Genomic DNA, 14289 nt, shown 5'->3' on the forward strand with positions numbered 1-14289 from the left:
CACTTTCCTCATCCTCAGCCTCATCCACTGTGACGATTGTTCATTATGGGTCTCTGAGCTCTTTGAAGGAGAACACTGTGTCTGAATTATATTATCCCCAAACCTAGCACAAGCATGAAACATTATAGTAATAAATAAATCCATGCTGACGGGATCGATATATTAATCAATGATAGTAAAACCCCAAATCACTTAAGTACGTTAGTTTGCTACACTTCCAGTATTAGCATCGCCTGGGGGAATTTAAAAAAAAAAAACTGATGCAGGATGCCCTCCCCAGAATAACTGAATCAGAATATCTAAGCCATAGGACTCAGCATCTGTATTTTTTTTAATTTCCCCGGACGACTCTAGGTACAATAGGAATTGAATCTCTCTGACTTAAATAATAGGCCAGAGAAAGTGGCTCCTCTGCCCTCTGGTGGTGTCTTGCTATACTGCACCCTTCTTGCCGGGAGCTTGCTCCTCTCCAGTCCCTTCTCTTTTCTTCCCCTACCCTCACCCTGTCCTTTTCCTCCCCAGACCCCATGCTGCCACTGCACACTTTGCCCTTCCACTGGGAGATAGACTTGAGCCCTACCTGTGCTCCGCCCCTCTAAGCACTCCTCCTAAGCTCCCCAATATACAGAAATCCCTACCCTTGATGAAATGTCGAGCAAACCAACCTTAGCTTTGGGGGCCTAAGGAAAGCAACCAAATAAAATGCGTGGATTACGGGGCTAACCTGTGTTAACCTCTCTTGCCCCTCATCTGGGGCAAACCCCCGCCCCGCCCACTCCAGAGTGAAGGAAGGAGAGGGATTCTGTGATGGAGATAAGAGGATTCTAAGGAGGATGCTCCCAGGAGGAGTGGGGAGAGCCAGAGTAGATGGGTGAGTGGTGGTAGGTCCTGCTTCTTTAAGACCAGCCCAGCTCCTTCCCAGAGAAAAGTCTGCTTTGAGTGGGGCAAATCTGAAGAGTTTAGGGGAAAAAAAAATATTACCTGGAAACCAGCCCTCAGGGAGGCATCTCTGGCTTCCAAAAAGTGCTGATGTTAATAAGTATACAGGACCAGGGGCATGGTGGTCTCTAAGAACCAAAGGAGACTAACTTCAAAACCTCATCCAAAAAGAGAGTGGGAAGTTCCAAAGTGGTTAGGTTCACTGTGATTGTAACTATGGAAAAGAATGTATGCCTGTGGAAGGCCATAAGTAAAGAATAAAATAAATTAATCGTGTCCAGGTTGTGAACTGTGGACCATTTCCTCTTGAAAGCATTCTTGAGTATTATTTCTGTGTTATCTTGTCAGTAACTAAAATAAGTATATTGAAGAGAAAGGAAACCTGAGCTTGAGGATAAACACAGAAGCCTGAGCCTTGCTAGGAGGCAATTTGGTACCCACAAAAGTAAAAGGACCCTCTATATGTTATAAGAACTGGAGTCATCCCAAGAAAGCTGAGCCCAGGTAATGCTGGGAGAGCCAGGCCAGTGGAGTGGACCTACCCAACACGTGCAAAGACTACAGGGTGTGTCACCCCCAACGCCCTACATTGCCCACCCGCTCAGGGAAAGCAGAGGGTGGTGGCATGTTGTCGGCACAGCACTAATGTCCAGGAATGTGGCATGTCCAGGGCTTTATGATTCTAGGGTGGACAAAAGTAGCAGAATGAGTCCAGCTTCTCTCTTCTAACACTGTGGTGAGGTTCTCCCAGGAGCTTGTATTTGAAGATAAAATATGAATGTTTAGGAGACTAGGTATCATTAGGTGAAAGTGGATTTGATTGGGGCTTGAAGAGTGAGCAGAGAACTTTTGGCAAAGAGGGAAATTTTGTATGAGCATTTAGAAGTTATGAGTTTCTCTCTAGAGCATCCTTGTGATTTAGGAACCTCATTAATTGATTTCCTTGATGTTTTAGAAGGTATATTAAGTGTCTTTTCCCCCCTCCTAAGTTTGCTGTGCAAAAGGGGACTGTGGGAGCTCTCCAGAGGTTTCTGAGTGAGACCAGACCTCAGGGTCTGGGCTGGATGTAGACCTGAGTCCCTGCAGCACTAGGCTTGCACGTTCAATTACTTGGCCACATGTGACAGGGCCTTCTTCATTGGTAAATGTCGACCCTCCAGTCATTTTAGGAATCAAAAATGAGAAAGGATGTTTGCTGGGCCAGGGCATTATCCAATGGGGAAAATGGTCAGAGGCCTCAGTCATCACAGAAAGATGGTATTCTAAGAGAAACAACATCAGGAGAGGGAGGGGTGCCCCAGAAAGGATCTCATCAGTGTCTGTTCTGAACTTACCATCGTCTTTTTCACATACACTTCTTGACCTCGGGACAATCCAAAATCGGCTATTTTGGCTACATAGTTTTCACCAACTAAAATGTTCCTGGCAGCCAGGTCCCTGTGAATAAACTGAAATTTAAAAAAAAAATCATGTATTTTCAGCATCGCATTTGCTTTTTCACTCCATTTTGTTTCTTGCGTAGGGGCAAGAGCTTTGGGAAACAGAGAGGTCAGTGTGAAAAGGGGTTTTCAAAAGTCACCAGAATCCAGTTCCCTTAAAGTTCCTCTCCTAAATGCTCAGTGAGTGGATTCTGCCAAATGACCCACATGTCTCTGGAGGAGCAACCTGGAAGAAAAACCAGGTCATGAAATCTTCCAGTTGCCGTGAATGGCCTCTGCTACTATGCATTATTTAGAGCCACACCAAGCTTAGATCGGTGAAGGCACCTCACCAAATATACATGATAAGAGTCACTAGATAAACATACCGTCAGTGTTGGGCATTAACTTCTATATAAAGAGATGACATATTAGCAAAGATATGAAAGTTAGAAGATTGTAAGAAGGAATTAAGGAAGAGACAGCGACCAAAAACAAATGTACAAACTTATCTAAACTCTGATTCCAGAGAGACTTTCAGAGGAAAGATGTCCAAAGCAAGATCCTCAGGACGAACCTGTTTTTGGCTCAAGTAGTCCATTCCCCGGGCCACATCTGCTGCAAAGTGGAGGAGCTGCTGGGAGGACAGCATGGAGGCGGTGCTGTTAGCGATGGCGAACGCAGGGTCCGTCTCCAGCACGCGGCTCTTGCGCAGGAAGTCAAGGAGGTTGCCGTGGGGGGCATACTCGATGGCCAGGTACAGGTAGCCTGGGCAGGAAGGGAGACAGCACCACTTTATCGGTAACCCTAAGCTGCCGTGATATTTCTGAGATGTGCTATGATTCTCAGGAACCGCTTATACACCTCTGTTTTATCGTAAAGTTACACACCTAGTGGTACCGACCTCGGTAATGCTGGGGCCAGGAGGAAGACAAGTGACATCATTCCTGCAATACTTAAAGTGCTTGCTCTCAGGGTTCCCCTCCCCACCTCTACCAAACATAGAGGGCTTCCTGTCACCTACTCGGTGACACTAGTAGAATGAAATCAAAGCATTTGCTTCCAGACGATCTAAGACAGCTAGTCCACATCACTTGTCATTTTTTTATTCAATCAATATTGAATATCAAGAACCTAATATGAGCCAGGCATGTTATTCCAGTATGAATCTAGCTTTTTTTTTTTTTTTTGTGGTACGAGGGCCTCTCACTGTTGCGGCCCCTCCCGCTGTGGAGCACAGGCTCCGGACGCGCAGACTCAGCGGCCATGGCTCACGGGCCCAGCCGCTCCGCGGCATGTGGGATCTTCCCAGACCGGGGCACGAACCCGTGTCCCCTGCATCGGCAGACGGACTCCCAACCACTGCGCCACCAGGGAAGCCCGAGGTTATATTTTTTTAATCAAAAAACAATGATAAAATATCCATAGCAGAAGAGGACCCACACCAGGTAACTTTCTCTCTCTCCTGCCTTCTGCTCCTCCCTAAAATCTGGAATAAGTCACTATATTGCTGAGTAGGTCACTAGTCAGCAGAGCCTAGTGTCAGGGATTGCATTTTTGCTTACAGAAACCAGAAAACTCAACCTTTTAGGAAAAAAATAAAACAAAATAGTTCCTAGAGGAAACTATGGTGCAGTGTCTTATTTTTATTCCAAATTGCTTTCTCCTTTTCCCTTTTTAATAAAATGTAAGCTGCTTTGATAAAAACATTGATCTTTGGAGCCAATGAAAAGTAAAGTGGTTTTACTGTCTTTTAAAGGTGAATTATTTGGTCTTTTTTTAATGTTGAAGGAATTTAAACTTCAAAGATATTCTAAGGAAGTGAAATTCTCAAAAATTAAAAAAATCTAGCACTGAATCCTGTTGTACTATAAGGAAAGATATACTTCAATTCTGGTATGAATGTGCTTTCTCACTTCTTTACTGAATTATAAATTTTAAGAGCCAACCAATAATGTGACGATAGAGCAAAATATTAAAAGATATACATTCTTCTGTTGTTGTCGGTTTCTTTTTTTTTTTTTTAACTTTCATTTACTGCTGTCCCATGCTGATTACTGTTCTCAGGAAATAGCTCAAAAATAAATGTCATTACTTCATTATCTAACCTAAGAGACATGATCTGGCTTTCAGAATTACACCCTTATTGGATCACAGAATGATACATTGTTTGAAGTACCAGTATTTTTAGTTTAATAAATTGAGGAAAAGGAAGGAGTCTCTTTTCCATTGTTGGTATTTGTGCTGCAAAGTCAACAAGAGGTTGTCAAGTCTGTAAATAATTACTGTGTGGAGCTTTTTTGTTGGAGCAAATTTTTCCACGAGAAATTAAGATTAAGCATAGATTTAGACCTACAAACCCAGGTAGCAAGCAGAGGTAAAGCCATGAAAGATTTCTTGTTACCTACTCATTCACAGCTAATTACATGCATTACAATAGGAAATACTCAATAAATACTTGAATTAATAATGTAAGTTGGACTTAAGAGTATGTGTGACATAGGATAGTTGTAAAACTTCAGTGTTATTGTACAGGACATTGTTTTGGATAAAAACAAAGTATTGATACTATTAGATATAAGCTTATTATTATTATTTTAACCTAAGCATCACCAGTGCTTTCACATTACAGTAGATTAATGGCATCCACAGATTTAACATTCAGAATATCAGTTCCTTGGGTTTGGAGGGAAAATGAAAAGGTAGGCAACTAACAAGAACCAATCTACTTCACTCTTCCTGGTGCTGAGGGCTGCCTCAATCCACTTAGTAGTAGCTGAGAAAACCTCTGGATTAGCAAAGGTGGAGGCATGTAGGAGCCATGGATATTTTGGGGCAGTACTAGCTGAACCACATCAGAGGCCAAAAGATTCAGCCTTGGGATCTACCTTCAAAAAGGTACTAAATCTCAGCATGATCTATTAATGGGACCAGACATTCAGACTGAAACTGCAACTTAAAAAAAAATAGATAACAATCTTAGATGACTGTCTTTCCTAATTTCAATATGGAATGTGCCTGTTTTAAAAAAAAAAAAAATCTGGCAGGAAAGACAGGAAAAGAACATCTTACCACGATGTTCACACGCTCCCAAGAGATTGATGATGTTTGGGTGGTGTCCAAGTTTACAAAGCACCTCCAGTTCCCCAGCGAAGTCCCTGTGGTCATCTTTGGAAGCATATTCTGGGAAGAAAGTAAAGAGTAGTGATCCCTTTCTGTTACACCTCTTCAGAAACAACTGTCCCCCCTCTGCTTCCCAGAACCTTCAGGTACACTCAGCCACCATTAGGTCTGGAAAACTGTATAGAAATCAGAGATGACTATAATGCAGATGCTTCTTTATTGTTGGGGGCTGTCCTGTACAAAGTAGGATGTTTGGCTGCACCTCTGACCTGACCCACTAGATACCAGTAGCCCAACTGAAAATGTATCCAGAAATCACCAAATGTCCCCCCTGGGGGAAAAATCACCCCTGCTTGAGAACCACTGCTCTGAAGTTTTCCTGTTGAAGCTCTCAAATATCCAGGGAAATGATTTGGTCGAGATGGAGCTGCATCCATTCTTAGACTCTGGCTCTCCCAGCTAACTCTACCGTCCAGAGACAAATATGCTCAGGGATAAAAACAAAGTTGTAGTGAAACATCAGCAGTAGTGTACACACCTTGCTTTATTATAATAACTTTACTTTTTTCATAAACCAGTCCTACTGAAAAAATTCAAATCTCAATGTCATTTTCATAGAAGTTGCTTGGTAGTCAGGAAACAGTTGCATTTATTTCTGTTCCTTTCATTCCATCTGTCCACTAGCACTTTGATCAGAGGGAGAACCACCAGTCAGGCTGAAGAGAAAGCTCTTTGGCTGATGCACAACTGGCTGATCAGCCTTGAGTCAGTGACAGTATACTATTATGGCTTTTTGAAGAAATAACATTGGGGGAAAGGGTGAGAAGGGAGCTGGTAGCCATGTGAATGCCTGAACATGCTTGGAAATTATGGGAATGTTTCATATGGGCTAAGGGTACCCATAAGGCTGATAAGTAGGCAATTCCAAGTCGAGGACCCTGTTTATACCACAGGGACCTGAGGGTCAATACCTTGGAAGCATTTAAAAAGCAAAGCTCTTTATAATAAGGTTGTCAGTAGCTGCCCTCTTTGCATGCATGATTTTTCCTGCAAAAATTGTCTGCCCTGGTGCCCTGTTAAGCTATTCTACCTCTTCACATGGGCATGAGATAGACAATCAGCTCAGGTCAGATGCCAGTAAAAACTGATGCTACAAAGTTCTACACCCTCTCTCCTCTCACTATTTTTACTGCTTCCTAAAGCTCCCTGTAACTAAAGTAGCAAAATGAAAAAGGGATTTCTGGATGCTAAGCAAGGGGTGTGTGTGTGTGTGTGTGTGTGTGTGTGTGTGTGGTTTGAAACATTACTGTCTCTAAGCATAAATAATACTGTGTTTATTTTGTTTTGTTCATTTTCTGACATAGTGTTTTCTAGCAATGTGGAAAACAGCGATGATTTAAAAAGATTTAGGGTTAATTGTCATCTTAGGCTTAATATTGCAGTCAAAAAGAAGGAAAACCCATCAGCAACCTCAGAGAGTCCTTACAATGGAGCTGCCCAATGCAACTAGTAATTACATTGCTGGCTCTAATACGCCACTTTTCAAGCCTGTGTGCTGTAAAAGCAACAGTGCAGCTTCGCAATCAAGTCATTTCTAAACTGCCATTTCACCTGGAAGAGAAGACAGCTAGTATTGCCAGGGAACAAGTCATTCTGCTTTCTCAGAAGATCTGATTAAATGGATAGGCCCCAAGCAGTCTTTTTTTCTTTTTCTTCCCCCAAGCAGTCTTGAACACAACTGGAAAAGATCTAGTTCCTGTGACCATACATCAAGGGTTTTCAAACTTGAGTGTACAGAAGAGCCACTGAGCAAGCTTAAAAACATAGATTTTTCATGCACCATCCCAGAAATTAGAATACAGTAGAACCATGAGAAGGAGAAACCCAAGTAGATGCATTTCTAACAATATTTCTAGGAATGTTGATGCAGATAATCCATGAAGATAGTGGTTTGCCAAGTGTGGTCTCCCAAGCCTCAGAATCAGCATCACATGGGAACTAATTAGAAATCCAAGTTCTCTGGCCCTGCGCCAGACTTACTGTATCAGAAACTGTGGGGTGGAGCTGAAGAATCTGGTTTTTTAACAAGCCTTCCAGGTGATTCGGATGCATGCTCAATTTTGAGGACCACTGGATTAAGAAAAATAATGCTCCCCCAAAGTCAGCAGGGTATGACAGAGAATCTGTATTCTCACATCCCAAGGAATCAAGACAGTGGTATCTAAATAGCTTATGCCTTCATGTTTACACCCTGACCCTCAAAGGAAACATCACCTTCAGTTGCACATAACAGCTCTATCTGACACCACGCCAACTTTTTCTTTAAAGAGCGTAAGACCTTAGAGGAAAGATTCAACAGGAAGTCAAGCTGTCCCCCCACCCTAATAAAATGCTGACTCGAGCAGTCCAAGCACTGACCTTTCATTCTCTTGATGGCAGCGTCCATCCGTAACCCATCCTTCTTGATGCGAGCTTTCAGAACCTGGCCAAAATTACCCTCCCCAATCACATCTTGAAATTTGATGTCATTCCAGTCAAGCACTGGATAAATTGTAGGATCTGGGTTGTTTTTGGCCTTCCTGTTCAGGGCCAGAGTTCCTGAGTTGAACTGCACAGCTGGTTCTTCCCGCTAGAAAAATAATGGTTTTGTGTCAGGATTTTTCGTAATTTTAAGGTACATAATACCTCCTGATTTGTACCCACACTGGGTGAAAAAAGAAATACTGTATCCAATTCTAGAATGAAAACGGAAATAGGGTTCATTGAACAGGCCCACTCAGATGAAGTGGCTGCCTATAGAGCTGCATGGGCACGATCACAGGCCTCAGTGGCAAAGCACGCCACAATCAATTAGTTATGTCTGCAGAGGTGAGGGAGGGGAGGATAACAGCATGTATGCCACGAAATAGCATATTCCTGAGTTAGTCACACTTGAGTTTCTACTCTGCTGTGGAATGAGCAGGCGTTGAGTTCTGATCTGGAGAAGAACTCAGAGATCGATATGAGTCAATCACAGGACACACCTCTGTGAGAGCTTTGTTTCCTAGCGTCATCTTGGTCTATTCTTGGCTCTTACTCAACTTGTCCTAAAGCTCAGAATCTCTCAAGCCCACTCTGGCACAGACACTGGCCCCAAGATGACTGATGCTTAGAGTAAAACCCAACAGGGTGTCTCCTTTTCTCCTGAGTTTCAGTGGCTGCTGATGGTATCAGAACAAAGCATCAGTAGTACCATGATGCGCTCTAGCACTCTCTACCACCTTGTTGGTCCTTCCTCTACAGGGACAGCCTGAGTTGAGCCAGCTCTGGCAAGGAGTCGGATTACAGAGCTTCCCTTGTTCTGTACTGGAGGGAATCTCAGGGACTCATGTACAGGAAGGTATACTTCATTTGGAATATGTAATTGTACTCAATGTTTCATATACAGAATCAATAAAGTTGGGTACAGATTAATTTTACAGGGCTTGAAACCACAAACTAGAGAAATGTTCAGGCTGTAGTATAGCAAAGGACTCAAATGGGGTGCCTATAGGTAAAGTATGATTTTCTAAACTTTTTACTGGTCAAAATTCCTAGATGAAAGAAAGAGGCCGTGCCAAGCACCATGAACTATGGCTGCAGACCGAAGGGTGCACAGGAATGGAGATACACACGTATAGGTAATCCATACATATAGGAGGGATAATAGAATTGAAAGAGATATTAGAAGTACAAAATGGAAACTGGAAACAGGGAAACGTGGGGAACACTGGTCTAGTGCAAATCTTCATTACCTATCACTCTGAGGTCTGGTTACCCTTCTGCCATTCATTACCAAAAATGTTCAGTTCTTTATATTACAAGATTACCCTTGCTGGTGACTTATTACTAGTATGACTGTATTCTCTTTCTGATGGGGCAGTAGTCCTGCTTTAGGCTTGGTTTCCTGCATACTTATTAAGAGCAGCCTTTTCACTCTTAGAATTGTTCTGATTTGGACAAGAAATTATATAGTCATGCTATTTATCTCCCATTTCATAATGGAAGACAAAGAAAAGACGAAACTTGCCTAAGGGAAATATTTGCTTTACAGGTAAAATTTTTGACCCACGTCTTTAAAATGAAGGTTCTGCATATATGTGGAATTGCACTTATTACTATTAGGAAGATGAGACATACCACGTTTTGGAAGGCTTGGGCCATTCTTCTTTGGACGTTTGCCCTCTTCAACTGCAACATGATCAGAAAGGCCAACAGCACCGTCAGGCAGGTCATTCCCGCTGAGCCAAGGATGGCAATCAGCAGCATCTTCCCGCTTCCGAGGTCTGCTGGGGCTGTGCCGGAGAACACAGGAGAAGGAGCAGGTTAGTCTAGGTAGAGAGAGAGGCCAAGACCATCTGCAGGAGAAGTCACAGTGTAATGGGAAAGTAATGGCAGCCTGAGCCCAGCCTGAGCCCTGCTAGGTGACCTTGGGCTACTCATTTATTTTCTGGAGCTCAGTGGAGATGAGTCTGACTCACAGGGCTGTTATAAGTTCAAAGAAATGTGCAAAAGACCTTTTTAAATGGCAACATGCTAATCACTAATTGTTGTCCTTTGTTCAACTTTCACTTCCAAGTACAGGCCCAAGCAGATGAATATTATCAAGTAATAGTGAGAATGACTAACTAGATCTATGACTTTGGGTAAGTGACTAAACCTCCCTGCACAATTTAACCACCTAGAAAAGCTTTAAAGCTCTGCAACTCTAAGGAGCATAGCGTCTGTAAGATATTTGGCTTTGGCTTTTTTCTTGTTTTAAAGAGCTAATGGAGATTTTCTTACTACGCACTCTGATCTGAAGTGCCAGATGCAAGGCCTCTGCATGAAGCACCCTGTGAACAACTGAAACTAGACGAAGCACAAAGGAAAACAAAACAAAACAAAACAAAAAGACAATCTGCAAAACCTCTGAAAAAAAAGCCTCTGCACCTCTAGCTCTTGTGGAGGTTGGCATCTTCAGTGGAGGCTCCTATTGCAGGGGGACCTTCAAGATGGTGGAGGAGTAAGATATAGAGATCACCTTCCTCCCCACAAATACATCAAAAATACATCTACATGTGGAACAACTCCTACAGAACACGTACTGAACGCTGGCAGAAGACCTCACACTTCCCAAAAGGCAAGAAAATCCCCCCCATACCTGACCACGTGGCTGACAGGGTCTTGGTGCTCTGGCCTGGTGTGAGGCCTGAGCCTCTGAGGTGGGAGAGCCGAGTTCAGGATATTGGACCACCAGAGACTGCCTGGCCCCACGTAATATCAATTGGCAAGAGCTCTCCCAGAGATCTCCATCTCAACGCTAAGACCCAGCTCCACCCAACAGCCAACAAGCTCCAGTGCTTGACGCCCCATGCCAAACAACTAGCAAGACAGGAACACAACACAACCCATTAGGAAAGAGGCTGCCTAAAATCATACTAAGTTCACAGACACCAGAAAACACACCACTGAACATGGCCCTGCCCAACAGAAAGACAAGATCCAGCCTCATCCACCAGAACACAGGCACCAGTCCCCTACACCAGGAAGCCTACACAAGCCACTGACCCAACCTCACCCACTGTGGGCAGACACCAAAAAAAACCAGGAACTACGAATGTGCAGCCTGTGAAAAGGAGACCCCAAAAACAGTAAGTTAAGCAAAATGAGAAGACAGAGAAATATGCAGCAGATGTAGGAACAAGGTAAAAACCCACCATACCAAACAAATGAAGAGGAAATAGGCAGTCTACCTGAAAAAGAAGTCAGAGGAATAATAGTAAAGATGATCCAAAATCTTGGAAATAGAATGGAGAAAATACAGGAAACGTTTAACCAGGACCTAGAAGAACTAAAGGGCAAGCAAACAATGCTGAACAACACAATAAATGAAATTAAAAATACTCTAGAAGGAATCAATAGCAGAATAATTGAGGCAGAAGAATGGGTAAGTGTCCTGGAAGATAAAATAGTGGAAATAACTACCACAGAGCAGAATAAAGAAAAAAGAATGAAAAGAATTGAGGACAGTCTCAGAGACCTCTGGGACAACATTAAATGCACCAACATTTGAATTATAGGGGTCCCAGAAGAAGAAGAGAAAAAGAAAGGGTCTGAGAAAATATTTGAAAAGATTACAGTTGAAAACTTCCCTAACATGGGAAAGGAAATAAGTCCAGGAAGTGCAGAGAGTCCCATACAGGATAAAGCCAAGGAGAAACATGCCAAGACACATATTAATCAAACTATCAAAAATTAAATACAAAGAAAAATTATGAAAAGCAGCAAGGGAAAAGCAACAAATAACATACGAGGGAATCCCCATAAGGTTAACAGCTGATCTTTCAGCAGAAACTCTGCAGGCCAGCAGGGAGTGGCAAGACATATTTAAGTGATGAAAGTGAAAAACCTACAACCAAGATTACTCTACCTAGCAAGGATCTCATTCAGATTCAACAGAGAAATTAAAACCTTTACAGACAAGCAAAAGCTAAGAGAATTCAGCACCACCAAACCAGCTCTACAACAAATGCTAAAGGAACTTCTCTAGGCAGGAAATACAAGAGAAGGAAAGACCTACGAAAACAAACTCAAAACAACTAAGAAAATGGTAATAGGAACATACATACTGATAATTTCCTTAAAAGTAAATGGATTAAATGCTCCAACCAAAAGACACAGACTGGCTGAATGGATACAAAAACAAGACCTGTATGTATGCTGTCTACAAGAGACCCACTTCAGACCTAGGGACACATACAGACTGAAAGTGAGGGGATGGAAAAAGATATTCCATGCAAATGGAAAGCAAAAGAAACCTGGAGTAGCAATTCTCATATCAGACAAAATAGACTTTAAAATAAAGACTATTCCAAGAGACAACGAAGGACACTACATAATGATCAAGGGATCAATCCAAGAAGAAGATATAACAACTGTAAATATTTATGCATCCAACATAGGAGCACCTCAATACACAAGGCAAATGCTAACAGCCATAAAAGGGGAAATGGACAGTCACAATTTAATAGTAGGGGACTTTAACACCCCACTTTCACCAATGGACAGGTCATCCAGAATGAAAATAAAGAAGGAAACACAAGCTTTAAATGACACATTAGACAAGATGGACTTAATTGATATTTATAAGAGATTCCATCCAATAAAAACAGAATACACTTTCTTTTCAAGGGCTCATGGAACATTCTCCAGGATAGATCATATCTTGGGTCACAAATTGAGCCTTGGTAAATTTAAGAAAACTGAAATCATATCAAGTATCTTTTCTGAGCACAACACGATGAGACTAGATATCAATTACAGGGAAAAAACTGTAAAAAATACAAACATATGGAGGCTAAACAATACACTACTAAATAACCAAGACATCATTGAAGAAATCAAAGAGAAAATCAAAAAGTACCTAGAAACAAATGACAATGAAAACACGATGACCCAAAACCTATGGGATGCAGCAAAAGCAGTTCTAAGAGGGAAGTTTACAGCAATACAATACTACCTGAAGAAACTAAAAAAATCTCAAATAAACAACCTAATCTTACAACTAAAGCAATGAGAGAAAGAAGAACAAAAAAAAAACCCTCAAAATTAGCAGAGGAAAAGAAATCATAAAGATCAGATCAGAAATAAATGAAAAAGAAATGAAGGAAATGATAGCAAAGATCAATAAAACTAAAAGCGGGTTCTTTGAGAAGATAAACAAAATTAATAAACCATTAGCCAGACTCATCAAGAAGAAAGGGAGAAGACTCAAATCAATAGAATTAGAAATGAAAAAGAGGTAACAACTGACACTGCAGAAATACAAAGGATCATGAGAGATTACTACAAGCAACTATGTGAATAAAATGGACAACCTGGAAGAAATGGACAAATTCTTAGAATAGCACAATCTTCTGAGACTGAACCAGGAAGAAATGGAAAGTATAAACAGACCAATCACAAGCACTGAAATTGAAACTGTGATTAAAGATCTTCCAACAAACAAACGCCCAGGACCAGATGGCTTCACAGGAGAATTCTATCAAACATTTAGAGAAGAGCTAACACCTATCCTTCTCAAACTCTTCCAAAATATAGCAGAGGGAGAAACACTCCGAAACTCATTCTAGGACACCACCATCAGCCTGATACCAAAACCAGGCAAAGATGTCGCAAAGAAAGGAAACTACAGGCCAATATCACTGATGAACATAGATGCAAATCTCCTCAACAAAATACTAGCAAACAGAATCCAACAGCACATTAAAAGGATCACACACCATGATCAAGTGGGGTTTATCCCAGGAATGCAAGGATTCTTCAATATATGCAAATCAATCAATGTGATACACCATATTAACAAATTGAAGGAGAAAAACCATATGATCATCTCAATAGATGCAGAAAAAGCTTTTGACAAAATTCAACACCTATTTATGATAAAAACTCTCCATAAAGAGGCATAGAGGGAACCTACCTCAACATAATAAAGGCCATATATGAAAAACCCACAGCCAATACCATCCTTAATGGTGGAAAATTGAAACCATTTCCACTAAGATCAGGAAAAAGACAAGGTTGCCCACTCTCACCACTATTATTCAACATTGTTTTGGAATTTTTAGCCACAGCAATCAGAGAAGAAAAAGAAATAAAAGGAATCCAAATCAGAAAAGAAGTAAAGCTGTCACTGTTTGCAGATGACATGATATTATACATAGAGAATCCTAAAGATGCTCCCAGAAAACTACTAGAGCTAATCAATGAATTTGGTAAAGTTGCAGGATACAAAATTAATGCACAGAAA

The 14289-nt window shown here is 41.5% G+C and overlaps 1 protein-coding gene across 1 annotated transcript in view; it reads right to left on the reverse strand.

Annotated features, from left to right (window-relative positions):
- LOC308618579 (angiopoietin-1 receptor-like) overlaps positions 1-14289 on the reverse strand; it is a 66262-nt gene that overhangs the window by 7862 nt on the left and 44111 nt on the right. The window contains exons 13-17 of the mRNA XM_081236631.1: positions 9639-9793; positions 7899-8109; positions 5430-5540; positions 2935-3125; positions 2274-2387 (exon numbers count right to left, since the gene is read on the reverse strand). Coding sequence (XP_081092757.1) covers positions 2274-2387; positions 2935-3125; positions 5430-5540; positions 7899-8109; positions 9639-9793 — 782 coding nt within the window. The remainder of the gene's footprint in view (positions 1-2273; positions 2388-2934; positions 3126-5429; positions 5541-7898; positions 8110-9638; positions 9794-14289) is intronic.

Source organism: Mesoplodon bidens (genome assembly GCF_964165515.1).
Source record: "Mesoplodon bidens genome assembly, chromosome: 6".
Lineage (NCBI taxonomy): Eukaryota > Metazoa > Chordata > Mammalia > Artiodactyla > Ziphiidae > Mesoplodon > Mesoplodon bidens.